We start from the raw sequence: 26,965 nt of genomic DNA on the forward strand, positions 1-26,965 counted from the left end.
TATAAGGACTTGGTTCCGAAAGCTGCAGACAGGCTCAGCTCATGCTAGAGCACCATCTCACATGTTACCAAGCACTCTGCCTCCAGGATTGTCAAGGCCTGCCATAGGAGTGACTGATAGGTACACATGTGTCTATATGTAAGTTAGGTATAGGAATACTACACCTAAGCAAGGGGTGATTACACGACCTTGCCCCAGCTGAGTGATCAGCCAGTTGTGTCAAAATGGAAGGCCAGGCCAGGGGTGGCACAATACATGCTGCAGCCCCTGGTAGGCCTAGGGTACACCTATGCCCTGGGTACCTAGGGTACACTGTACAGGGCCCAATAAGGTGATCCTATCCAAATGGGTTATGCACCTAAAGTACATAGTAGTAATTTAGAGAGAGAACAGCAGGGCTGTGGGTCTGATTAGCAGGCCCACAGCCACATCTAAGTCGAAAACCAGTAAAGCAAAAGCAAAAAGTGGGGGTGAACATAGAAAGCAGACCCTACTCTCCTACACTCGAGACGAACGGATCCCTCGACCTCTCGCAGTCTGGCTTCCGGGCCAACAACAGCACCAAGACCGCCCTCATCCCAGCCACCGATGACATCCGAGCCCTGCTCGACAACGGAGAAACAGCGGCCCTCATCCTCCTGGACCTCTCCGCGGCATTCGACATGGTCTGCCACTGCACCCTAGTGCAGCGCCTCAGCAACTTCGGAATCCAGGAGAAGGCACTGGATTGGATCATCTCCTTCCTCGTCGGGAGGACACAGAGTCCGCCTACCCCCGTTCAGATCAGAAGCCACCGAAGTCATCTGCGTCGTTCCTCAGGGCTCCTCGCTCAGCCCCACCCTCTTCAATGTCTACATGAGCCCCCTCGCGGCCATCGCACGCCAACACAACCGCAACATCATCTCCTATGCCGACGACACTCATCTGATCCTCTCCCTCACCAAGGACCCCGCCACCGCCAGAGCCAACCTACACGGAGGGATGACAGACGTAGCCGAGTGGATGACGACCAGCCGCTTGAAACTGAACTCAGACAAGACGGAAGTTCTCATCCTGGGCTCCTCACCCTCTGCCTGGGACGACTCCTGATGGCCCCCCGCCCTGGGCAGCGCACCCAAACCAACAGACCACGCACGCAACCTGGGCTTCATCCTGGACTCCTCCCTCTCCATGACCAGACAAGTCAACACCGTCTCCGCCGACTTGACTACGGCAACGCCCTCTACGCCGGAACCACCGCCAAGCTCCAGAAGAGACTCCAGCGGATCCAGAACGCCTCAGCAAGACTCATCCTCGACATCCCCCGACACAGCCATATCTCCGGACACTTGAGACCTGCACTGGCTGCGGGTCAACAAGAGAATCACCTTCCGTCTCCTCACCCACGCTCACAAAGCCCGACACAACCAAGGCCCAAGATACCTCAACAGCCGCCTCAACTTCTACACTCCCATCCGCCAGCTCCGGTCGACCAGCCACGCCCTCGCCATCGTCCCCCGCATCCGAAGAGCCACAACAGGAGGAAGATCCTTCTCCTACCTGGCCGCCAAGACTTGGAATTCCCTCCCGACCCACCTCCGCCTGACCCAGGACCACCTCGCCTTCAGGAAGCAGCTCAAGACCTGGCTGTTCGAACAGTAGCGGACCCCCCATCCCCAGCGCCTTGAGACCCTCCGGGTGAGTATTGCGCTATATAAATGTTTTGATTGATTGATTGAGTGGTCCAAAGAATAATGTACTGGGATACTGCGCAGTGATTGAGATTAGTTCAAGCATTCCACTCACCAGTTGTTTTTTGCTTTCTTCCCACTAAAGAAAATCTGTATTTGGGAGAAATTATGCAGAAACTATGAAAATACTTATCTGTGAGTGGGCATGTTTTGAAACCACCGCTTCTTGTAAAATAAGTGCTGCATTTTAAATTTTTATGTAAATTTTATGAGTACCCGCGTAGACGTTATCTTGTTGCCCTTTTAAAAAAACTTAATTTTAATCAAATTAGACCAGCCCTTGTGTATTTACAGCTCCTGTATAGTGATAGAGTCTTACATGTAATAGAATTTTTAAAATTAACTGTCAAAATGAGAAATTGTCTGGATCAGTGAAGTTGCATTGCTCAAATTATGATCAGTTTATCCACCGGAAGATCTTTTTAGTACCTACCAAACCTGACATTATTTGCACTTTATATTTCTTTCTGTCTTATTTGCCTCTTGTACTATGTACGTTTTTTAAGTATGATTAATGTTAATATTTAATGTGTTGTATATGTGTACTTTTATGGTGTGAAATAATACCGAAATAAAGTCTTGATTGATGGATTGAAGTGGTCAAACATGTAAAAGATAGAAAATATATAGGGCACAAACTGCAATTGAGGTACATAGTGTAATTCTATAGATTTGAGGGGAATATTACAGTGCTTAATTAGCCTCAAGGTGTAGACCAAATACCTAAATGAAAACTTGAGATTCGACAAACGAATCTTCATGTGTCTGTGCGCACTACAAGTGCAAATAACATTTGCATCGCCCAAAGGTTACTAAACGTATACTGAGTACACCAAGTGCAGTCTATCGTAAGACAGCATACAATGTAAATTTCCAATGTTAAAACACAAACAATGCGGTAAATGGATTATAAAACATTAAATGTGCACTTCATGTAAGCCAACTCGTGGTGGAAATGGCAGGGTGGTACATAAAGTTTGCTATTGCTGCTGTGTTGTGTTTTGATTTGTTGTGCTGATTTTCTATGTTGTGTCCGTTTCTTTTGCGCCAGGTATGCCCATACGTGGGTCCTGGGCTCAATGTGCCACTGGAATCAAGCTATCCTGGCTGAAGAGAGGTGAAACCCAGAAACCGGTCCTAGGATGCTTGTTTCCGGTCCAGGGAGGACCTGGCTTGGCAGTTCGAGCTGGGCTGTTCCCATGAGGCACAGGGTCAAGACTGATTTGCATATGGCCATGTCTAAACTTGGGTGGCATGGTGAGCAAAAGAATGATGGATTTAACCCAGATCTCTTGACTAGGGGTGAATGTTTTGATTTGTTCTGCATTCCGTCCATCAATTGTGTGTCTTTTCATTTATTATGTTGTGTCAGCTTCTTTTGCTGCGGTGTCACAGTATATTGCTGGCAATTTATCTTAGTTTTGTATTATGTTGCTTGTTGGCACTGTGTGGTCATCGTGTTGTGTTGCTGCTATAATATTTTCTTAAGTTGAGGACTTTATTTGTTGTGTTAGTGTTTTGAGTTATGTTGTGGTAGTGTTACAGTATGCTTAGTAATGAGGTTTTGCATTGAAATGTGTTGTGTTTGGGTTGTGGCAATAATGTTTTGTACTTTTTTTCCATGTGTTGCGTTATTGTGGTATTGTGTTAAAGTAGGTGTGTTAAAGTTATCATGTATGGCCTAGTAGTATTGTTGCACTATTTCTACACTGTATTGTGGTGTTGTGTCAGTGTTGATGGAGGCAGTCTCTCCAATCAATGTCGAAACGAAAATCCAGCTGAGGATCCAACCAGTGTAGCCTCAACTCCGAGGGATGTGGCAGAGAGAAGAATGTGGGTACACATGAAAAGGGAGATACCACCCTTAAGAGTAAGGATGACCAGGGCCAAAAAGAAAATACAAAACAGAGGCAGGACTGACCAAGCTTGGCCCTCAGTCCTCAAAGCCAACTGTAAAGAGACTCAAAAGAAGCAACTCTGAGTAAAGTCCGAACCAAAATAAGGTACTACCTTAGCATGGTGAAGGGAACCAGGGGAAACATATGTGAGAGCACCTTCAATAATGCCTCAAAATGAGAAATTTGAATGAGAACTTATCAGGCAAATGAAGGAAGGCCAAAAGAGCTTATAAGTAGCATTAACTGTGCTTACAACAAAGACTTGCCAGCTAAAGACAAAAAGAACAGCCCATCATCAGAGGTTTGCATACAGAGGGTTAACTTGCTTCTCCCCACACAAGGCAACAAAGTTGTCCCAACAACCTGTTTAAGTGGACTTAGTGGGAGTGTGTTGTGTAGCAGAAAGACATTCACTACCTACAACAGAAGCTAAATGTCACTAATTTGCTCCATTCACTCTCCATGCATGGAGGGGTAGATTGTGAATATTCGAGTGGAGCATCGTGTCAACAGCTAGTCATCAAGGTAGGGGGATACATGCATCCTAGATCTACAAATATGAACCGCAACTGCTAACATCCTTAGGAAAAACTTGAAGGGCTGACAGAACGTGATGAAATGCTTCCTTTGTGGCAGCAGGATTAGTATATGAAAGTAGGAGTCATACAGGTCCAAGGACATCACCCAGCCCTCAGAACACAATGCCAGAAGAATCTGCACAAGCGTAATCTTCATTTCCCTTTTGAGGAACAAGTTCATCATCTTGAGGTATGAGATCAGTGTCATACCCATGCCTTTCTTTGGACGCAGGATGTACAGAGAGTAGCACCCCAAACCTCCCTCCTCCTAGGGCACAGTCCTAAAAAGGCCCCCTTGGCGAGCAACATCAGAAACTTTGAGGGTACAGCAACAAATTATCTGCAGATGTCGTAGTCAAAATTGAAGGAAAGTGTGGGTGGAGGGTTGCCTTGATTTGGAAGGACCAAGTTAAACAATGTGAAGGATCTGTTTAGGTAGACAGTTATGGCAATATTAAGAATTTTCTATAAAGCCTCCAGTCAGTGGTAAATTAGCGATTAAATTGGAGTTTATAAAAGAAGCGTCTTTTTGTAAATCGAGGTATATTTTAAGATAAAAATAAAGCTGCATCTCACAAATCTTTTTAACATTAGCACATATGAGCAGCACCAAGTTCACTGGGACAGTAATATACCATGTGTCAAGACTTCATGCACCTCACCCGCCTCTTCCCACCAAATTATCATAATGGTCAGCATATCCTTAATCGCTCCAGACAGAGTGCCATGATGCAAAACTAGTGCTGCATGCATACGGATTTCAGAAAACAAAACAAAACATCAGTCTGCAATGCCAGCATGCATGGGAAACACTTCAGTTGCAATCCAATGCTTAGAAGCTATTTTACACTAAAAGACAAAGGGGGCAAGTTGAAGTGTGAAGCACATTTTAACAAAACTTACTTTGCCAGTAGTTCTGCTGCAGGACATTCCCTCTGAGACTTGGCGAGGGATAGACTTCAAATGTTGGTCATTCACCACAGACTTGCTGACAGCACATGTGTTTGACTGGTCTGTTAGAGATGCATTCTTTTGCTTTGATGGTAGATCTTTATGCAGGTCAGGCATGGTGAGCCGTTTCAGAAATGGGCTTTTGATGCTAGCTACATTTTAAATAGGAATAACAAATTGGAGTGAAATACAGAAAAACAAATTAAATACATAATTATCTTTGTAAGGAGAGCAAATGGACTCACACCCTCAGAAATGAAGCATATTTAAATTCTAAATTTAGATTGCCAACATAATTTGAGTTTCTCTTAAACTGAAAGCTACATTTCAGAAGGTTTCCTGAGACTACCACTACATGTAAATATATTTAAAAAATTGTTTATTTTACCTCTATCCGCTGATGTCCTGCTCATTTCATAATACACATTTAATTACGAAATAAGAAAATAAGTTACTTACCTGTAAACTGTGGGAGTACCACAGTACATTAAAAGCACTAAGTAATGACTTTAACATGAAAGTTTATAAAGAAAAAAAAGGTCACATTAATGTCTCATCCTAGTCATTAGGAATGGTCCAAACTCCAGCCAATCAGGTGACAGCACCCTCTAGAACTCTCTCCACAGAGGCTGCAGGCTCTCTGATTTTCGAGCACAAGTGCAATTTAAGAGTATAAAAACAACCAGGGGAGCCTCTATGGGAAGAAGGATGGGTTTGCATGTGAATCTATGAAAGATACCAATACTGGAGAACCACAGTTTACAGGTAAGTAACTTATTTTCTTCTCCAGTATTGGGGTATTTTTCATTGATTCACATGCTTGAATCCGGATAGAAGTATAATAGGTATGTATGCTGATACAGGATTATGTATGTCTTTTACTGCATGCCTTGTATGTAGGGGGGGGGGGTGTATTATATATATATATATATATATATATATATATATATATATATATATATTTGTGAGCAAGGGCTTTCGTAGCCCGAAACGCGTCAGGTTCGAGGTTAAAGAACAATAAACTCCATCTAACCTAATTTCGCTGGGTCCGCGTCTCTGTTCGCCATTGCTGTGGAGGTGCAGGGATACTATCGCATATATATATATATATATATATATATATATATATATATATATATATATATATATATATATATATATATATATATATATATATATATATATATATATATATATATATATATATATATATATATATATATATATATATATATATATATATATTTATTTTACCTACTGGCGGTCGCCAGTAGGTAGTTATAGTTAGGACCCCTTTTCCATAGGAAAACCTCAACATTCTATTTTGAATAACTTTGGTGCCGGTCGATGAATCCTCGCGAATTTCTCAAAATAGGTGGGGCGCTACGCTCCGCTCCTACCCTGAAAGTCTCGGGGGGATTCGTCAAGCGGGGGCTGAGATAAAAGGGGGGTCCCAAAACGCGTTTTTCCCATGCATTTTTCCATAGGACCTTTAGAACGAGCTACAGCCCGAACGGCTGAACAGAATTACTAGAAATTTGGCAGAGAGGTAGTCCCTAGGTCAAGGAAGTGCCTTTTGTAGGTTTGGTGTAAATCTGTTCAGTAGATTCTGAGAAAATAGCCTTTAAATCAATATATATATCTGAGCCCGCTTACGGTACGCTTACCGTACGCTTACCGTAAGCGTACGGTGGCGTGCGCGAGCACGATTCTGATTGGCTCTTAGATCTTAGTAAACATTCGAATCGGCCGAAACCAGGAAGCGGCGGCCGCCATTTTGTCTCTCGCACTGAGTGTTGTTTATCAAACAAGATGGCCAAAAACATGTTACGGGGCTGTTTTGACAACTCCCTCCCACATAGTCATGTTGAGGGAGTCCCCAAACATCCCCCAAGAGCAAAAACGGTTTTATTTTTTTTTCGGCAATTTCGCAGAGTACGGTTACCGTAAGGGTACGGTAAAAAAAAAAAAAAAAAAAAAAAAAAAAAAACACTATTCACACTTACCCCACCCCCTCTGCTTTTGGTGGCCGTAGGCCACCAAATGTAGAGGGCTTATTAATAGGTTAAAAAAAACTAAATTTTGGCAACATGAAATTATAAAATCGAAATAAAAAAAACACTATCCACATTGACCCCACCCCCTGTGCTTTTGGTGGCCGAAGGCCACCAAATGTACAGGGCTTATTAAAGTTGATAAAAACCGTGCACGGAACGAACTGCGTTAAGTGGGCGCGCACGCCTCGAATGGCGTAAAGTAACTTAGCATTTAAAAAACCGTACAAATTCACTGAAAAAACCATAGGTTTCACACACGTTATAGTTAGGAATTAGCATTTAAAAAACCTTGCAAATTCACTGAAAAAACCATAGGTTTCACACATGTTATAGTTAGCGGAAATTTTACTGATAAAAAACCAGTGAAATTGCCCCGTTATAGTTAGTGCTGGCAACTATAACTCACGCGACCGCAATCTTCTGCTGATGACATATGTGTCTTTATGAAAAAAAAATATTTGTAATATATGTATAGCTAAAAATGTATGGAAGAAGACATGGGCAAATAAGTGTCTAAATACAGTATTAGCATCAGCAGAGGATTGCGGTCGCGTGAGTTATAGTTGCCAGCACTAACTATAACGGCGCAATTTCACTGGTTTTTTATCAGTAAAATTTCCGCTAACTATAACATGTGTGAAACCTATGGTTTTTTCAGTGAATATATATATATATATATATATATATATATATATATATATATATATATATATATATATTACCTACTGGCGGTCGCCAGTAGGTAGTTATAGTTAGGACCACGTTTCCATAGGAAATCCGCAACATTCTATTTGGAATAACTTTGGCGCCGGTCGACGAATCCTCGCGAATTTTTCAAAATAGGTGGGGCGCTACGCTCCGCTCCTACCCTGAAAGTCTCGGGGGGGATTCGTCAAGCGGGGGCTGAGATAAAAGGGGGGTCCCAAAACGCGTTTTTCCCATGCATTTTTCCATAGGACCTTTAGACACAGCTACAGCCCGAACGGCTGAACAGAATTACTTGAAATTTGGCAGAGAGGTAGTCCTCAGGTCAAGGAAGTGCCTTTTGTAGGTTTGGTGTAAATCTGTTCAGTAGATTCAGAGAAAATAGCCTTTAAATCAATATATATATCTGAGCCAGCTTACAGTGCCATTACAGTGCGCTTACCGTACGCTTACGGTGGCGTGCGCGAGCGCGATTCTGATTGGCTGTTAGAACTTAGTAAACATTCGAATCGGTCGAAACCAGGAAGCAGCGGCCGCCATTTCGTGTGTTTCACTCAGAAAAAAAAGGGTGATATCTTGAAAAGGGGGCAAGGGAGAGAGTTACAGACCCCCTAACATTTGTAAAGGGGTCAAAGAAGGACATAAAAGTACAAAGAAAACATTTATTGATTTTAAAAAAAATCGCGGGGTACGCGTACGGTAGAAAAAAAAAGAAAAAAAAAGAAATGAAATTCAGATTTAAGAGTTTAGATATTAGGGGGCTCTAAAAAGAGCCGTTGTGTTTATGAAGTGATTTGATTTTTTAGTGGTACCTACAAGTAAGTACCGATCCAGAGTCTAAGGTTCAAGAGGAAGACTCTGTTCCCTTCATCATTGAAGTGCACACCATCTCCTCTATAAATGTCTTGCATGTTGTAACGCAAGTTGTTGTGGTAAATGGAACCCATACCATAGTCTCCGAGGAAAGCAGAAACAGATTTGTTGACGTGCTTTCTTGCTTTGTCAATCTGCGGACAAAATGATTGGACCAGTTCCATTTTTGCCTTTGGCATATGTTAGAAAAGACAAAGGCAGTTTTAGGGAAAAGTGAAAACAGTTGTGCAAAGGTGTCCTTCATAAGCATTTCCAGACCTACCCTAGTCAAAGTGCCTAGGTCATTGCCACCACAGTGCACTATTATGAGGTCAGGGTGTTGGATTTGCAGGAAGGATTTCACCAATGGCATCAATTGGTGCCACTTTAACCCTCTCTGACCAATCCATTTAATGTCTACATTTGGCAAAGCAAGGTCTCTCACCATATCTGTTTTCTCTGCATACTTTTCACTCCAGAAGACATAGCTGTGCCCTACAATCCACACTGTGAACATCTTCAAAGGAGAACTGGATGCACTCAGGAGCTGAAATTCAGTAGAATGGTAAAAAGAAATGAATGACAGTTTGGAAATGGAGGCATACATATTTTGTTTTATAAAAAAAAGAACTGATTGGCTGTTTCATACCATTCTAGAATAAAAACTAGGCTGTATGTAAAAATTAATAGAAGCATGTTTTGTATTGGTACAGAAAAATGTGGATTTGCTGTTAGGTTTGAAAAGTCAAGCACTCTTGCTCTGTGGAATTGAAACATTGTTTGGTGAACTTCTGACCTAACTCCACACAGCAGTGTTCCATGAGCTGTTGCTATGGTAGCAGGCAGAAGTCAAGTTGGGGGAAGGGTACTAGGCAGAAGTCAAGTTGGGGGAAGGGTACTTTTGGAAAAGGGTTGGTTTTCAACCAATAGAAATGTGTGATTACATTTGAAAAAAAGGGGGAAGCATTGAGATTTGAAATTAACATGTATATGTGTGGAAAAAGAGAGGGAAAGTTTGCCATTATCTGGTTCTGCTGAGAGGAGAGAGGTGTAAAGAACAGAGATCCTGGCTCTGATAATCTGCTGTTTGAGTGCCACATTTCTTTCACAACTAATTTTAAAGGTGAGTTTAGAGTTTGAGAGGGGATGTATATGGTAAATTAAGAAATGAATAATAGAAATGGAATTCCTTTTGTTGAAGTTGTGTTTATCATTTTCTGTTTTGGGAGAAATTTAAATGTGAGGAACATGTAAAATAATATGGACTATGTTTTCACGATAAATTAAGGTGTACTGGTAAAAATAAGGAATACTTTAAGGGTTTGAGGTTGCACTCAGTAATGCAAATACATACAGCATCAGTAAGGCTGGTTGCCCTTGCTGGAGTGTAGGCAGTCACCCAGATTACAAATGGTGCTGGTTTGAAAAAGCAGTTTGGACATGTGCTGTTTTCAGAATCTGAAAAGTGGATTCATAATGTGTCAGTCTGTAAAAGTGTTTATCACTTGCCAAAAAAAAGAAAAGTAAGTGTGCTTTCAAATTGGCAAAGAAATTTCGTTTTGTGACTAATGTGAAAACATGACTCTGTGTGCAAAGAGGAATTACAGGCAGAGATTTATTGCGTATTGCTCTGGTGATTTCACAGTTGCATTAGATGGAAAGGGGGAGCCATTTTTTTGTGTAGAAGCAGACTCTTAGCACACACCCAGCTGCTTATCCTCTGGAATCATGCACAGTATTCACAACCGAGTGGGGTTTGAGGTTTCAGTCAGTAATGCAAATACATTCAGCATCACTAAGGCTGGTTGCCCTTGCTGGAGTGTAGTCAGTCACCCAGGTTACACATGGTGCTGGTCTGAAAAAGCAGTTTGGACATGTGCTTTTTTAAGAATCTGAAAAGTGGATTCAAAATGTGTCAGTCTGTAAAAGTACTTATCACTTGCCAAAAAAAAAGAGTAGAAAGTATGCTTTGCAATGGGCAAAGAAATTTCGTTTTCTGTCCAATTTCAAAGCATGACTTTGTGTGCACACAGGAATTATTTTTAGATATTTAATTTGTGAAGGTGTTATTGTGATTTTCATTTATAGGAAAGGGGTTTATAGTATTTTAAGATTTCTAAAGAACATAAAAAATGTAGTAATATATTTAAATAAAATAAAGGAATTTTTTTTTAGTTTTTTTCAGGTATTGCTTAAGAGCAGTGAACAAAATTTAAGATGCCTACAAAATCCAGACTAAAGAAAGACCACAAAAAAAACCTATATTTGAAGACAACTGGAGGACCTAAGTTAGTTGGAGATGCTCATGTTGGGAAAAAGAAAAAATCTTCTGGTAAGCAGACAAAAGATTTTTTAAAGAACATATTCAAAAAAAGGAAAAATGTACAAAATGTCTGTACTGGAAAGAATGTTTTCAATAGAAAAGGACAGGAAAAAATTGAGAATTTAGTTAATGCAAATATACCTTCTGTAACTATAAAGATTAACTTAAACAGAAAACCAGCGTTTAAAGAGATACGTAGAAAAATGTTTCAGAGAAGAGTTATGTCCAATTTGATAAAGGATGTGAAGAAATATAAGCAAAAGGCAACATTTTACAAGAGAAAAAAAGAAATTGAAGCCATTGCAGCAAAGGCATTAGAATTAAAAAGAAAACTATTCATTTTAATTTTGAATAGGATGCGTACATTAGATAAAATAGTTAATGTACTGAAATCACAAAGCAAAAGGAAAAGAGTAGTGAACAGAACAAACTTTTGTAAAGTGTTTTTAGGAAAATGGATGCATAGTTCAAGTAGTGAACCTTTTTTTAATGAAGAGAGCTATTTTCAAAGTAATAGTTTGCTGCATGCAGTTGACACCAGAGGTCGTGCTTACGAAGTGAAAAATGGTTGCATAATGGAGAAGGAGATAATGGTTCCAAGAGATGAGGTACAAGTGATGGCGGATGAGGCTATGGGGAGACGTCCTAAAGCCCCAGTGTACACTTGGAATTGTAGTAGTATTTGCACTGTGCGTCAGGAATCTATTGATAAATTTCGTGAGTTTCTAAGAGAATATAGTAAAAAAAGTGCAAAACAGAAGATTAAGGTGCTTCAAAGTCTAGATCCATGCAGAGTGAGAGAGAATACTGGTTTGCAGGGTCATTCTCTGGCTTGTCTATCTAGAAAAGTGTGTAATAGTGTTTTCCATCATTTTAGGATGCTGGCTGTTCATCATACTGAAATGAGAAAGTTTGTGAGACGGTTGTATTTTGCTAAAAGTCCAGCACTAAAGTTAGATGAATTGAATAGGGCTCTGTTCCGTGGGTCAGTATCAGATGTAGAGAAGGTTGTTGATGAAATTCAGTTTTGTTACTTTGGTCCTGAACAAAACAGTGCAGAAAAGGACACAGTAAATGAGGAAGAAGTGGAAGAGAATGTAGAACCATTTGTAAGTAAGACATTTAATGATCACATAACAAAATTTGAAAAAATCTCTAATGAAAGACCAAATATTACTTGTATTTGTTGCCGCAGAACTCATTATAGAAAACAAACCAGGTATGTTGATCTCTATAGAAACAGTGAAAATGAAGATAATTATAAGTGGAAGGATTTTGCCACATATATATTTCTTGAAAATTGTTTTGAATTGGGTGAAGTTCAGCGTATTTGTAAATACTGTTACAACAAATTAGAAGAAAATAGAATGCCGACCAGAGCTGTACATAATAATTTAGAATTGGATGTTATTCCTGCCGAACTTTCTGAATTAAATACTTATGAGTCTATACTTATTCAATGTGTTCATCCGTTCCAGACCATAGTACGTATGGAGCCCAAAACTGGTAAATTACCTCCTTCAGATTTACTGAGCGGTTTAAAAGGTAGAGTGGTGTATTTGCCCTTGGATTTGAAAAAAAATATGGAAACTATTGATGCAGATACTTTGGAAACTGAACCATTAGTTATTCTGGTTAATGGTGTACCTACAAAGAATAAGAAGATTTGGCAGGAGCTGGTAGATGTACGGAAAGTACAAAGAACAAATTTGTATTTGAAAAGGAATAACAAATGGTATGAATCAATTTATATAGAAGAAGAAGAAGAAGAAGATTTACAAGAAGACACAGAAACACCAACTGGACAAATTGAAAAAGTGGACAAGTCAAAGGAAGAAGAAATTTATGAACATTTTAGCATACATCCTCTTCATTCAAAAGAAGTTATGGGAGACAATATTGATCTGTTTCAGATGAAGAAAGCAAAACGAACTCCCGTGAGTGTATGGGAGGAGAGCTTGGAAGCTCGATGTTTTCCCCAGCTGTTTCCTAAAGGAAAAGGAGGACGATACGATGAACGTCCAGAACAGATTCCAGCTTCTGAGTATCGGACTACAAGACTATATGCTGAAGATCCCAGATTTCGACAAAGTATTCCTTATTTGTTCCATCTTTTATTTGAAAGCGACTTGTCTGCACTGTCTTATGCAGTAAATCACATTTTAAAAAGTGGAGTACATTTACAAAATGTGTCTGCTAAGGATTTTTTGGAGAAAGTGCAGCACCGAGATGATCATTTGGAAACACAACTGATCAATCTGATGGCTTGTCAGCGTGGGACAAATGAATATTGGTACCGACGCCATGGTGAATTAAAATGCATGTTACGGAATTTAGGAACACCAACATGGTTCCTTACCCTAAGCTGTGCTGAGTACGCTTGGGATGATTTACTGGATTTTCTACGAGAGGCAAATTCAAACATTAAAAACATCGAATATAAGACAGCAGGAGAACTGTGCTCATTGGATCCGGTTAATGTTTGCAGATATTTCAATCATAGATTTGAGGCTATGATGTCCTTCATCTGCAATAAAAAAAATCCACCTCTAGGAGAAGTAGTGGATTTCTTTTGGAGAAAAGAGTACCAGGCAAGAGGTGCTCCTCATATTCATATGCTGTTGTGGATCAAGGATGCCCCAAAGTTGGAACAGATACTGATGAAGCAGTGTTATCTTTCATTGAAGAATATGCAACATGTGCTATACCAAAAAGCACAGAAGAGAAAAAGTTAAAGGAGCAAGTTTTACGTTTCCAAAGTCGGTGTGGAAAATACTGTCGACGGAAATACAAGAGCAAAGATAAATACTACACTAAATGTCGATTTGGATTTCCTAGACCTGTTCTTTCAAATGGAAGAGTAAACAGTTTTATGTCATCTGTGAGACATACTATCACAAGAAAATCACCTAAGAATACCTACAACCTTAAAAGAAAAGAAGAATCAAAAAATATAAATGACTACAACCCAGTCATTTTATCCATGTGGAATGCTAACATGGATATACAGTATGTAGCTGACATTTCCATTGCTGTTGCTCGATATGTAACGTCTTACATTACGAAATCAGAAAAAACAGAATTGAAAGAAATGTGGGAAGAGATTTCTCACGAGAAGACTGTCAGTAAGAAGCTGTACAGTTTCAGTTTAAAGATGTTATCGCATCGAGAAATTGGATCCTACGAATGTTCAGATAGGTTATCTTCTGCAAGTCTCTACTCGAAATCAAGAAGAATAATTTGGGCAAGTTTAGGCCTTGCAGCAATGAGAAATCGGGTACTGAAATCTGTTGGAGAAATTGAATATTTGGCCGAGAATGACCCAGAAAGTACAGATATTTTGAAATCAAACATGTTGGACACATATTATCCCAAGAGAAGTCATCATCTGGAGAACATGTGTCTCTATGAAGTGCTGCAGAACTACATTTATTCACGGAAAGCCGCAGAAGACATCAACAATGGAAAATATAAAGTCATTGGTGAGGAAGGATGTTTGGTGAAGTAAACAAAAGGAAGTTTGATAAATCACAGGAAGCGGAGTTGCTACACTACTGACAAAAAGGAATTTTACTACTTGGCTCTTTTACAGCTGTTTAAACCATGGCGTACAGAGGATGAACTACTGGGAGAATTTCAAAGCTATGAAGATTCTTTTAATGCTTGCAAAGACAGCATACAATGCAGTACATTCTCAACTTATCTGCAAATGTTAAATGAAGAAATTGAACAGGAAACTACAATTGCAGCAGAAGTAGCTAGAGACAGTTCTCAGGACAGCCAAAGTTCAGGAACACTCAGTCAAGATCCCCTAGGACAACCAATCGTTGAAAATGAAGCATCAATAGCAATGAATGAAGTGGAAACGGCTATGAATCAAGCTCAAGAAGAATTTATAGACTTACAAAATTTGGAAAGACAACTGAATGAAGAGCAGCAACAAATTTATGAAGAGATCCGAAGCAAAATTGATCACGGATTTCAACATGAAAAAAAAGAGGGCTCATGCACATCATTTCATCCAATCAGGATGTATGTAAGTGGACAAGCTGGAACTGGAAAAAGTTTCTTAATAAAAGTCATCAGAAGCTACCTACAGCAAAAAACGGATTCTACTTTGTCTTGTGTGGTTACTGCTCCAACTGGGTTAGCAGCCTATAACATAAAAGGAATCACCTTACATCGTTTGCTAATGTTACCAGTGGAGCATGAGAACAAAATACAATACAACAAGCTAACTGGAGAAGCATGCTTGGAAGTTTCAAGAGTATTGAAGAAGATGCAAGTTCTCATTATTGATGAGGTGAGCATGGTATCAAACTTAATGCTTGCCTTTGTGCATTTAAGAATGCAGCAAATTCTAAGGACAGACTATGACGTGTTATTTGGTGGAAAACATGTCATAGTTTTTGGAGATCTTCTACAGCTTACTCCAGTTAAAGGACAACCAGTGTTTAATACTGTGACACATGAAGACACAAAGAAGTCATTGGGAAGCATTGGTAATGCAAATATTTGGTCCTTCTTTGAGTACAAGGAACTTACTACTAATATGAGGCAAGCAAACGATGAAGAATATGGAAGTATTCTGAAAGATATCAGGATTGGACTACTCACTGAAGCAGGCACAAAAGCATTACAGAGTCGGTTGCTACATAATTTATTTCCAAAGGAAGAAATAGTTGCAGAGAAGATATACAAGAACATTGCAGAAAAGAAAAGTGTCATCTGCTTAATGCCAACTCTACGTGAATGCTCAATATTCAATGAGGAGCTTTTGAAATTGGAAAAGGAAGATATCAGGAAATTGGAAGCAGTGGACACAATTGAGGATGGAAGAATTACTATCACATTAACAGGCACACTGAAAAATAAATTGGATTCACTAGAGAAGAACATTTCCAAAACAGCTGGATTAGAAAAAAAATCTATATGTTTGCATGAACTGTAGAGTATTTTTAAGGAGAAATTTGGATGTTGAAAAAGGTTTAGTTAATGGAGCTATGGGAAGAGTTGTGGGTTTTATTAATTATCAGAAAAAAGATGGAATTGAATGTTTAAAAATAAAATTTGATCAGATAGAAGAAGTTAAAGACATTTGTCGTTGTTCAGTTCGTTTCATGCTTGTGAAAGACTTATATGTACGTAGGAAGCAGTTTCCGTTTTCTCTAGCATATGCTGTAACTATTCACAAGTCTCAAGGATTGACTGTAGATTGTGCATTTGTGAACATTGGTTCTACTGTGTTCAAAGAAGGTATGGCATATGTTGCTTTGTCACGAGTGAAAACATTATCTGGTTTATTCATGATAGACTTTGATGATTCAAAAGTTAGTGCTAATACAAATTGTGTAAAGGAGTATAATAGATTAAGAAGAAGCTATGCTCCTCATTTAGGTCAGTATCCTGTGTTGGAGAAACGTGTAGTTTCTCGTAAAAGGAGAAATGAGAATATCTGTAATGAAGATGTAGAGAGGAGGAAAAAAAAGAGGAGTGATGTAATTGCAAGCAAAAAGAAAAAGGAAAATGAAGAACAGGTTGTAGGATGTCATTTTGAAAATAGCTCTGGTGTCAACTGCTACGCTAATGTAGTGCTAAATGTTGCATTTTATCTGGAAAGTGTGCAAGAGCAGATAATAGTAAATCAGGGAAAAAGATTCTGTTCTGAGTTGAGTCTCCTTTTTCAAAAGCTGAGTAATGATAAAACTCAAATAGAAAGTGCTACTGAAATTAGAAAACTTTTAGATGTATGTTCAGGACGAACACAGTTTTCTCAAAATGTACAGCAAGACGCACAGGAATTCTTGATGTTTTTTCTTCAGGTACTGGAAGAAGAAGGGGTTCCCATTGAAAATTTATTTGGTCTCTCTTATAAATGGGAACATAGTTGTGAAAACTGTTACAATATATGTGGCTCTAATGTTGATTCTGAAAGGTTTATTTATTTAACATTGCTAGAAAGTAAAACAGTCACTTTTGCTAAATTAGTTAAAGATGCTAATCATAGCATGGAATGCAGTGAGTGTCAATCTGATATGTTTTCAACGTTAATTTTAAAGGAATACGGACAATATGTAATTTTAATGATGCAACGCTGTAAAGCTGATGGTTCAAAATTAGATACTTTAATAAAGAAGTTTACAGGACAGCAATTATCAATTTCAGGAAAAACTTTTGTAACAGTTGCAATAATTTTCCATGAAGGACCTACTGTAACTTCTGGACATTACACAGTTTATCTTAAATGTGAAAAAGGCTGGACACTGTATAATGATTCCCAATTGATTTTTAAGCAACGTTTGCCTTTTGATTTAGCAAATTCCTATCTAATCTTCCTGAAACCTAAATTTTAGAGAGATTTGGCAACATCTGTACAAAACAATTTTACCATTTTATTGGATTACCATTGGAATTTTCAAAAAAAATGATTTTACAAATTATCATTTGGCCTAATGGAAAGGTAACCAATTGTAATGTGGACTTTTTCAATTTTTAATGAAACTTTGGAAAACCAAAAATGTAGACAAAATCGGTAACATCTGCACAATTTAAATTTTGGAATGTTATTGGATTGCCATTGGAAATTTATTCAAAAAAGATTTTTAAAATTACTATTTGGCCATGCGGAAAGGTAAACAATTCTATTGTGGACTTATTTAATTATTAATTAATCTTTCGGAAACCAAAATGTTACAGACAATCGGAGAGATCTGTACAATTTAAACTTTAGATTTTTATTGGATTACCATTGGAAATTTAATCAAAAAAGAATTTTAAAATTACTATTTGGCCTAAAGGAAATGGAACCAGATGTATTGTGGAGTTATTTGAGATATATTTTTGTGATTATACTTTTGAAACAAAAATGTCAGACGGTATTTTAAAGAAATAAGTATTGATATTAGATGATATTTTTTAAGAATATTATGCATTTCTATAAAGTTATGTTTATGCAAAAAGAGATTGTGGGCTTTTTTAAAACAATCTTTGAGATTGTTAATTTTTTTTTTGCCCGCTGTTAAATGATGAATGCAATTGCTTTCACAATTTATAGTGAAATGCAATATATTCTGAAAACAGCAAAAAAAAGGCAAAAATTGTTTTTGAAAAAAATGTAAATATGTGTACTGTATTATAAAATGTTTTATTAAATATTAATACTTTTTTCTTTTTTTCAGATTGAGATAGAAAATTTTCAAAAACTAGAACCATTTTTAAAGCAATTAAAATTAAATTTAAATTAATAAATATTTTTTTGAGTGGGTATGGTAAGTCAAAAATTTCATGGTCCCTTTTTTCCACTTCTCCACAATCACATTTTCAGTTTTTCATTGTAGTCTCTCAAGGACCTTGTAATGTGATAATTGATTTTTACGGTAAAAAAAAAAAATCAAAAAAAGTTTTAAAAACATATATAAAAAATAGTTGAAAGGTAAGGTTGGCTCTTACAAGAGCCGTTGTGTTCATGCAGGGACAGAGGAAAGGAAGAATGGGAATATTAGTCGGTACGACAAATGTGCTGATCTATTTTATTGTTCACTAGGGAAACACTGGTCTCCCTATGACAAATTAGATCATGACAAGTGGCGCACCGTATTTCAACCCTCACAAACCGATGGTTTGTTTCCAGAGGAGTAGAAAAAGGAGATGCTCCCACCACAGATGAAGGGCTCACCTGACCTGCCGAAGATGGACTCGGCCCTGCAGATGATGGACCAGGCTGAGCTGCTGTGGATGTGTTTGGTTGACTTACTGAAGGGTTACCTTCAGTATGTCGAGCATGTGTCCTTCTGTGTACATCTTTAAGGTGTCTCAACATGGTGTGATTCCCGAAGGAATACTTCTTGTTGGGATTCCCTCTTGAAAGTACACGGCCACACAGCTTACAAGTCACTAAGGGTGCATTTACCTTTTTCTTGTCCTCTGGAAAAGTAAAATACTCCCATATGAAAGAGGTCTTTTGTTTCCTCCTTCTCTGCCTCAAGGTAGTGCTGCTAGCCTCACTCTCAGAAGAGCTCTGCTGTTCTGCCATCGTATCACAAAGACAACCCAGCTCCTTCTCCTAAGGGATCACAAGCAGAAATGAGGGGAATGGGTGTGGTGTAGGAGAGTTCTAGAACTGAAAGTAGTTTCAACCAATCAAAAGTTGTGTTTCATGATCACATGACCCACCGTGCGCGTACGTTGCGCTTACGGTGCGCTTACGGTGCGCTTACGGCAAAAGTACGCATGCGCGTAAAAAAGACACGCGCTCGCGCGCATGCGCATAACAGTCACTCCCCAACACTTCCGCGTAACGTGCGCGTGTAGCGTACACGCCTACGCGCCCCACGCGCAGTACGCGCGGCTACGCAAATTGCGTAACTATACGCAAACAGAGTAGATAAATTACGGACATTGCGTAAACCGTACGCTTACCGTACGCTTACCGTAAGCGCACTAAAAAAAAATAAAAAAAAAAAATATTTTCAAAGTTATACTAATATATCTTACCTGTTTGGTAAAAAAAAAAAAGAGAAAACTTGAAATATTGCAGATTTTTTAGAAAAAAAAAACTGTTTTAAGAGAATAAAAAGTAAAAAAAAAACTTTTAAAAAAAAAAAACACATTTAATATAAGAATTTATAATAAAAAAATCATTAAAAAAATCAATAAAAAAAAATATGGGAATCACATATGTTATAGCTAAGAATTAGCATTTAAAAAACCATACATTTGAGATGTCATGAGTGATGTCATGAGTGATGTCACTGACCATGTCATGAGTGATGTAATATGTGACGTCATCAGCAGTGCATTGCGGGCGCGCGAGTTATAGTTAGCTTAACTAACTATAACGGGGAAATTTCATTGGTTTTTTACGAGTGAAATGTCCAGCTAACTATAACGTGTGTGAAACCTATGGTTTTTTCACTGAATATATATATATATATATATATATAGATATATATATATATATATATATATATATATATATATCACAAGGAATCGCCTCACAATTTGCACACCATTGACGCACTAGAGACGAACACGGACCCAATAGTAAGTGCTGGTTTTCTTTATTCAGTCCAAAACTGCACCACCGCCATGACGCGTTTCGGCCAACCAGAGGCCTTGATCACATGGCGCCATAGTTAGAAGCCTGAACTTTTAAAGTGCTAGTGCAAGGTCATGTGCCAAATGCTAGTAATGAACATAGACAACAGATATCATTGATATGTCGGTGCAAGTATTCAATATACAAAAATAACTGTAAAATACGATGTCTCCAAGAAAAAGAGTAGGGGCAAAAAAATATAGTAGTAGTAAAGCTTTATTTCGATATAGAAACATATCATAAAAGCAAAACATGACAGCATAAAAACAATGGTCGGAACAAAGCAATTTACAATTCATATTACCATTAAAAACATTTCATATTTACACGAGATAATCTTAAAATTTATGAAAAATGAAAAAGGGACACTTTACTGTATCGTCAGTTGTTTAGCAGATCTTATGCGCCAAGCCCAGCCGAGGAATTTAGCCAAACAAATGGCAAAAAAGGGTCTTGTATCTGAGAGCAGTATTCTTATAGCTTCCAGATGTGAGCGAGTTCCCAGGCTCCTACAAAGAGGCTTCAACCACCTCCGTCTAGGGGCCATATAGACTCGACACTCAAATAGAAAGTGTGCGACAGATTCGATTTTTAGCTCGCAGAATGGGCAATAGGGTACAGTTTGCAGTGGTGGTTTCCAGGTAGAGGTAAACTGACATAAAGGTAAGACCCCAACCCTGAATTTAAAATATAATGCCCTATCATGTGAACTGTGAATCAAGTCCAAATATGGTTCTCTGGAGGGGATATCTTTAACCATCAAGAAGTTGGCAACAGATCTTGGGTGATTTGATTTACCAAGTCTCTCGTTATCTACCCAAGACCAGTAAGCCTTCTTCAGTTCTTGTTTAGGAGGTGCTGTTTTATTTTCCCACGCAGCTCCCAGACCGAGCTTGTATAATGCCCTCTTGACCTCTCTGAGCCAGGCGATCTTATGCCAGCCAGGTAAGGACAGTACATCTTTTAGGGCGTCTGCATAGCTGTGGAGTTCGGGGACGTTCCAAATTCTAGACCATAGTAGTAAGGGGCGTAATTTAGCTTGCTCGCAGATTGGACGAGTACCTGCGTCCAGCAAGAGGGGGATTGTGGGGGTGCTCTGGGGTAGCCTCATCAGATCTTTGTGAAATTTATTTTCTAGGTGGGCCAAAGTATCCACTCTCTGGGTACCCCAAAGTTCTGCGCCATACAGTGCTGCACTCACAACCCTACCCCTATAAATATCAAGAAGTGCCCCAATAGGTTTTATGGAGGAAGCACGCTGCTCTTTAAGTAAAGCACCAACAACCCTCTTATGGGTTAGAAACACTTTTTGGTGATGGGCCTTCCAGCTCATACTATCACAAAGACGTATGCCTAGATAGTCAAATTCTTTGACCCGTTCTAAAGTGGGGGGTTTAACAGATTTCTTAGGGGGGTTGAGGACAAGAAATTTGGTCTTGCCAATATTTATGGCCAGTCCCTTGGTATCACAGAAGGCCTTGAAGCTGGAAAGTAGTGACTGTATGCCTGCAGGTGATTTCGAAATCAGGAGGGTGTCGTCCGCAAACAAGAGCGTCGGGATTTTCCTTCCAGCCAGGGATGGTGCATCTGCAGGATGTTGAAGAAGGTGCTCCACCACTCCATTGACGTAAAGCGAAAACAGAGTGGGGGCAAGCACACACCCCTGGCGGACGGCCCTGTCTACTGGAATACACGGGGTTTTTTCTCCCTGGGCACCCCATCTTATTTGGGCAAAGTTGTTTTCATGGAATTTTATCAGCAAGGCCAACAAATAGGGAGGTAGACCTAACTCGTCAAGGACCTTCCACAATAATGCTCTTGGAACCAGGTCGAAGGCTGTTTTTAAGTCTATGAAGACTAAGTATAAGCTGCCCCCTCCTAGCACCACTACCTTCCAATAGAGCATTAAAAGGCGGAATGTCTGCTCGACGGTGCCTGTCCCTGATCTAAAACCCGCTTGGAAATCAGACAATATCTGATTTTCATCCACCCACTCCAGAATCCTGCCCAATACCACTTTCCCCGCTACCTTTTGCGTCGAATCCAGCAAACTGATGGGGCGGTAATTGGCTGGGTCTTCCCTGCTACCCTTCTTGAAAATGGGGACTACTTCAGCGCCCCTCCAAGAGTCAGGGAAAGACCCCCCCAACATAACCTCATTAAGAAGAGCAGCAATTAATCTGCTCCAAAATGGGGGATTATTTTTTATCAAGTCGCCCGGGATCCCATCAGGTCCTGCCGCTTTGTTAGAAACAATACACCTGATTGCCTTCTCTACTTCCAAGGTGGTAAATAGGACTTCATTTGGTGGGAGATCTGTGGAACTGAGCCTTGGGAGCGGGTCTGGTTGCGGAGGCCCTGTCTGAGCCGAATACAATTTCGAAAAGTGGGCAAACCAGGCAACACCAGGGATATTACAAGTCAGTTGTTGATCAATGGGCTTGTCTCTTGATCTTAGCAAGTCCCAGAACCCCTTAGCATCTTTCCTTGTGCTCGCCTCCGTTAGGTCACGCCAAAAGTTGAAATCATATGTCCGCTTGGCCTCAGTCACAGTTTTCCTATAAAGTTTCCTTGCAGACCTGATGGTAGCTTGGTCTTTTCCTTTTACTGCAGCAACAAGATCACCCTTAGCAAGTCGACACTTGGCTGTGAACCACTTTTCACTTGTTCTCAGGGCCCCCTTTGAAGCAGTTCTGGAGCTGGGTTTGGGAATGATGAACAGCCCACTTAGTGCCGTTACAGTCTCCGTAAATAACGATAAAAACATCTTGCTATCGCTATTCGTGCTATCAAGCCTAGATTCAGCCTCTAGTAAAATGGTTTCAGCTTGTGACATCCTAGCCTCATCCGCTGAGACTCTTGCCCATTTAAGACGTCTGCCACAGTTTGAGGGAAGAATCTCATGTGAAGCTTTCCATAACTGATTAGTGGTTTCTTGAGACCCAGTTTGCCAGGGGACAGAAATGGTTAAAGCGAGAGGGTTGTGGTCGCTGTCACAAGTCTCTATAACCTCCATGTCTTGATGATATGGCCAGAGGTTATAGTTGAGCATAACAAAGTCAATTCTGGATGAGTGGCCCGTCCTATTGTATGTATGGGCACCCATGGGATCTGATTTAGAACGCCCATTCGTTGCTCTCAAGTTATGCTCCATGCAAAGAGCATTTATATCGATCGCCTTTTGTGTCCATTTAGGGATCGGTTCGAGGTTCAAAATAGGGATGCCCCTCCTGTTATCCTCCTCGTTGGTATCCAGAATATCTTCTTTGGCTAAAGGCTCAAAACAGCAATTAAAATCGCCTGCCAGCAGGACGAGAGAGTCGGCGTCACAGGCAGACAGGTAGTTACTTAAGCCTAAAGAGTTTAGAGATCCTCCGTTCCTATTGCCCCTTAAGTAGAGATAAAATAGTTCTAGTTTCCTTCCCCCTTTGTAGTGCACTGTTAGCCATTGAAGGTCAGGTGTTTCGGTGGTCCTTTGAGAAACACTGAGGTCTAGTGCTATGTTGATCCAGATGAGAAGACCACCGGATGGGCGTCCTTTAGAACCTTGGTGACATACAGCCGGAACATAGAAGGTCGAAAACCCCACTCTATGTCTAGGTTCCTGGCACCATGTTTCCTGTAGCAAGCAAATGTCATAGGGTGCCAGGAAGGTGTTCCATTCCGGGTTATCAAAGTTACGTGCGAGGCCAGCCACATTCCAGCTTAAGACCCTCAGTGAAGAATCGCCTGGGGAGGCAACTCTATCAGGCAGGTCGATCTCCATTGGATTAGATTGTACTGGAGGAGGGGGGATCGAACAGGGGCTGTCTGGCCTCGTTTCCACTCTTTTGCAATCTAAAATGGCCATTTTGATCGGTTCCATGGCCCGGGGCAAGAGAGTCAGAAGCCCGGCTTGGCTAGTTAGAGGGCCGTTGGTTGGATTTCCAATTATGTCTATAACATGTGGAGACAATGCTTTTTCTAGTTGTGGGCATGCTGGGAACATAGAAAGTCAATCGACCTCCTCCAGGCCTCCAAATCTATTGTAGGTTGAAAGGCCATTCCAGTGTAAAAGAGTATTCTTTTGCCTCATGGGATGGGTGTTCCATGGGTGGTGCTGCACCAAGGACCAGTTATCCGCTTGGGTATGCAATTGGCGTGGGGGGTAAAAATAGGATAGTGGCCTTGGTATGACTAAAGAATCTTCACTAGTTGGCCAGGAACAGATCTGGTGCGCCGTATGTGGGTCTTCAAAAGTTACAACTACACAGTCCCCTTGCTTAGATTTCTTGGTTGGGCCCACCCAGGGTATTCTACGGACCATCATTACTCGGCTTCTTTTGCCATTGGGAATCGGTCTGTTGACGTTAAGCCAGTGCATAGTTTTATTTTTCAATGACCAGTGGTTTTCGTGTTGGTCAGTGCCAATCACAGGGACGCCTGTCAACACGACCACATAGTCATTGGCCTCTGGTGGAAGGTCTATATAGCCTCCTCTAAAATTTTCTTTTGGACGAGGACCCTGGGTTTCGGCAGGCTGGGGTCTGGCGGATGCTACCAGGTTTGGATTTACTTTTCCAGGCTTAGAGTTCCGTGTGGGAATCTGCGGTTTGGTAGCCTGAGGTTTAGCGGTTATGGAAACTTGATCCACAGCCACAGTCCTCGGCTTAGGAACAGGCCTTACAGCAACAGATACTGGTGGGGGGTGCTGCTCAGCTTGCAAAACAGGGGCTGGCGAAAGTGGGTCAGACAAGGACACGCCCTGGTTTTCGAGACTTCTCAGGCCAAGAGTGGCCAGAGCAATAATGCTCTTCTCCATCTCGAGTAGATTGTTTTCTATCCTAGACAATCTTAAGTCGAGTGGTGAGAGAAGTTTTTTTAATGTTTCCCAGACTTGATCTATAAATTCCTTATCATTCCTTCCCTGGTCTTGTACCTGCGCCCCCTCGTCTACTGGGGTGGTGTTGGCTGGACCCTCTCCCATACTTTGGCATACTGACTGTGTGCTCGAGGAACCCTCAGGTAAAGCATTACGTGCCTGAGTGTTGGTCATTGTGAGCTGGTGGGAGACTGCGACCTTTGCCTTTTTACGAGAGTAGGCTGAGCGTGATTGGCGTTTTCTTTTGGGTTGTGCACCACTAACACGGGAAGTAGTTGGGAATACTTGGGAAAGGGGATTAAGGGTGGGGGTCTGGGCGTGAGAAGGTGCAGCGAAACTTAGCTCTTCTGTAATGCGTGATTGTTCTAAGGGCGGAGTGAGGGTGGAAGTAATCGGGGGCTGGTGTAAATCAACCTGGGTGGTAATACTATTTGGGCGGGCAGGGCGTGCTGGAGTGACAGCAGAGGCTATATGTCCTAGGGATGATTTTTTCGAGAGGGCAATTACCTCGGACAGCCTACGTGCAGCTACCAATTCTAGGGATACCCGGGTTTGAAGTTTAGATATTTCTTCATCGATGGCTATATTTGTGCGGGTGATGAAGTCGTCCATAGGGCCACAGATTTGTGAACCACCTTTGGAGGCTTTGCTACGTGTCATCCTAGTACTCATGGTGCTTACGATGAGATCAGGGTCGTCACTCGACTTACTAACTAGGGAGCTTCAGTTCAAGCTAACCTGTCTCAGCACGATGATACAATAACAAGCAGGTTAGGAGCAATAAGGGGGGTGGGCCAGGGCCGTCCTCTGCCGTCCTCGAACGGCCTCAAACGGCCCGCTCTTAGCCCGGTCTTCGCCCCGGCCGTTGCCCCGCGCGCGTCCTGCGTGCGCGTTGTCCACACAAGCTATGAAGGAAAAACAAGAGGAAGGGGCGGGAAGAGGACCAGCTGCGGCCGATCCACGCCGCTAGGAATGCTGGTCCTCGCAGTCCCGCCTCTACCCCTGTTGACCAGATGACAGCTTGCAAGGGGCGCGTTGGTGCTCAAAGCACGTGAAGGGAGGCAGAAAGGATGTTCCCCAGAGATAGTCTAAGCCTACGAGCGGCTCCCGCGAAGCGGGGGCCGCGAGGCGTGGCGAAGTGGCCAGACAGCAACCACACAGGAACAGCGCTTCTTTGCAGGAAGGGTCCCAAGGCTCACTCACTCCACACAGATTTTAAAGAGGAGGAGGAGGGGGCGGGAAGAGGACCAGCTGCGGCCGATCCACGCCGCTAGGAATGCTGGTCCTCGCAGTCCCGCCTCTACCCCTGTTGACCAGATGACAGCTTGCAAGGGGCGCGTTGGTGCTCAAAGCACGTGAAGGGAGGCAGAAAGGATGTTCCCCAGAGAGAGTCTAAGCCTGCGAGCGGCACCCGCGAAGCAGGGGCCGCGAGGCGTGGCGAAGTGGCCAGACAGCAACCACACAGGAACAGCGCTTCTTTGCAGGAAGAGTCCCAAGGCTCACTCACTCTACACAGATTTTAAAGAGGAGGAGGAGGGGGCGGGAAGAGGACCAGCTGCGGCCGATCCACGCCGCTAGGAATGCTGGTCCTCGCAGTCCCGCCTCTACCCCTGTTGACCAGATGACAGCTTGCAAGGGGCGCGTTGGTGCTCAAAGCACGTGAAGGGAGGCAGAAAGGATGTTCCCCAGAGATAGTCTAAGCCTACGAGCGGCTCCCGCGAAGCGGGGGCCGCGAGGCGTGGCGAAGTGGCCAGACAGCAACCACACAGGAACAGCGCTTCTTTGCAGGAAGGGTCCCAAGGCTCACTCACTCCACACAGATTTTAAAGAGGAGGAGGAGGGGGCGGGAAGAGGACCAGCTGCGGCCGATCCACGCCGCTAGGAATGCTGGTCCTCGCAGTCCCGCCTCTACC

At 41.4% G+C, this 26,965-nt stretch overlaps 1 protein-coding gene across 5 annotated transcripts in view; it reads right to left on the bottom strand.

Annotated features, from left to right (window-relative positions):
* CDCA2 (cell division cycle associated 2) overlaps positions 1-26,965 on the bottom strand; it is a 458,496-nt gene that overhangs the window by 221,289 nt on the left and 210,242 nt on the right. For all 5 annotated transcript variants that reach the window (XM_085632793.1, XM_085632792.1, XM_085632791.1 and 2 more), the window contains exon 5: positions 5,110-5,309. In XM_085632793.1, the coding sequence (XP_085488919.1) occupies positions 5,110-5,309 (200 nt within the window). The remainder of the gene's footprint in view (positions 1-5,109; positions 5,310-26,965) is intronic.

This window comes from Triturus cristatus, chromosome 11 (genome assembly GCF_964204655.1).
Source record: "Triturus cristatus chromosome 11, aTriCri1.1, whole genome shotgun sequence".
Lineage (NCBI taxonomy): Eukaryota > Metazoa > Chordata > Amphibia > Caudata > Salamandridae > Triturus > Triturus cristatus.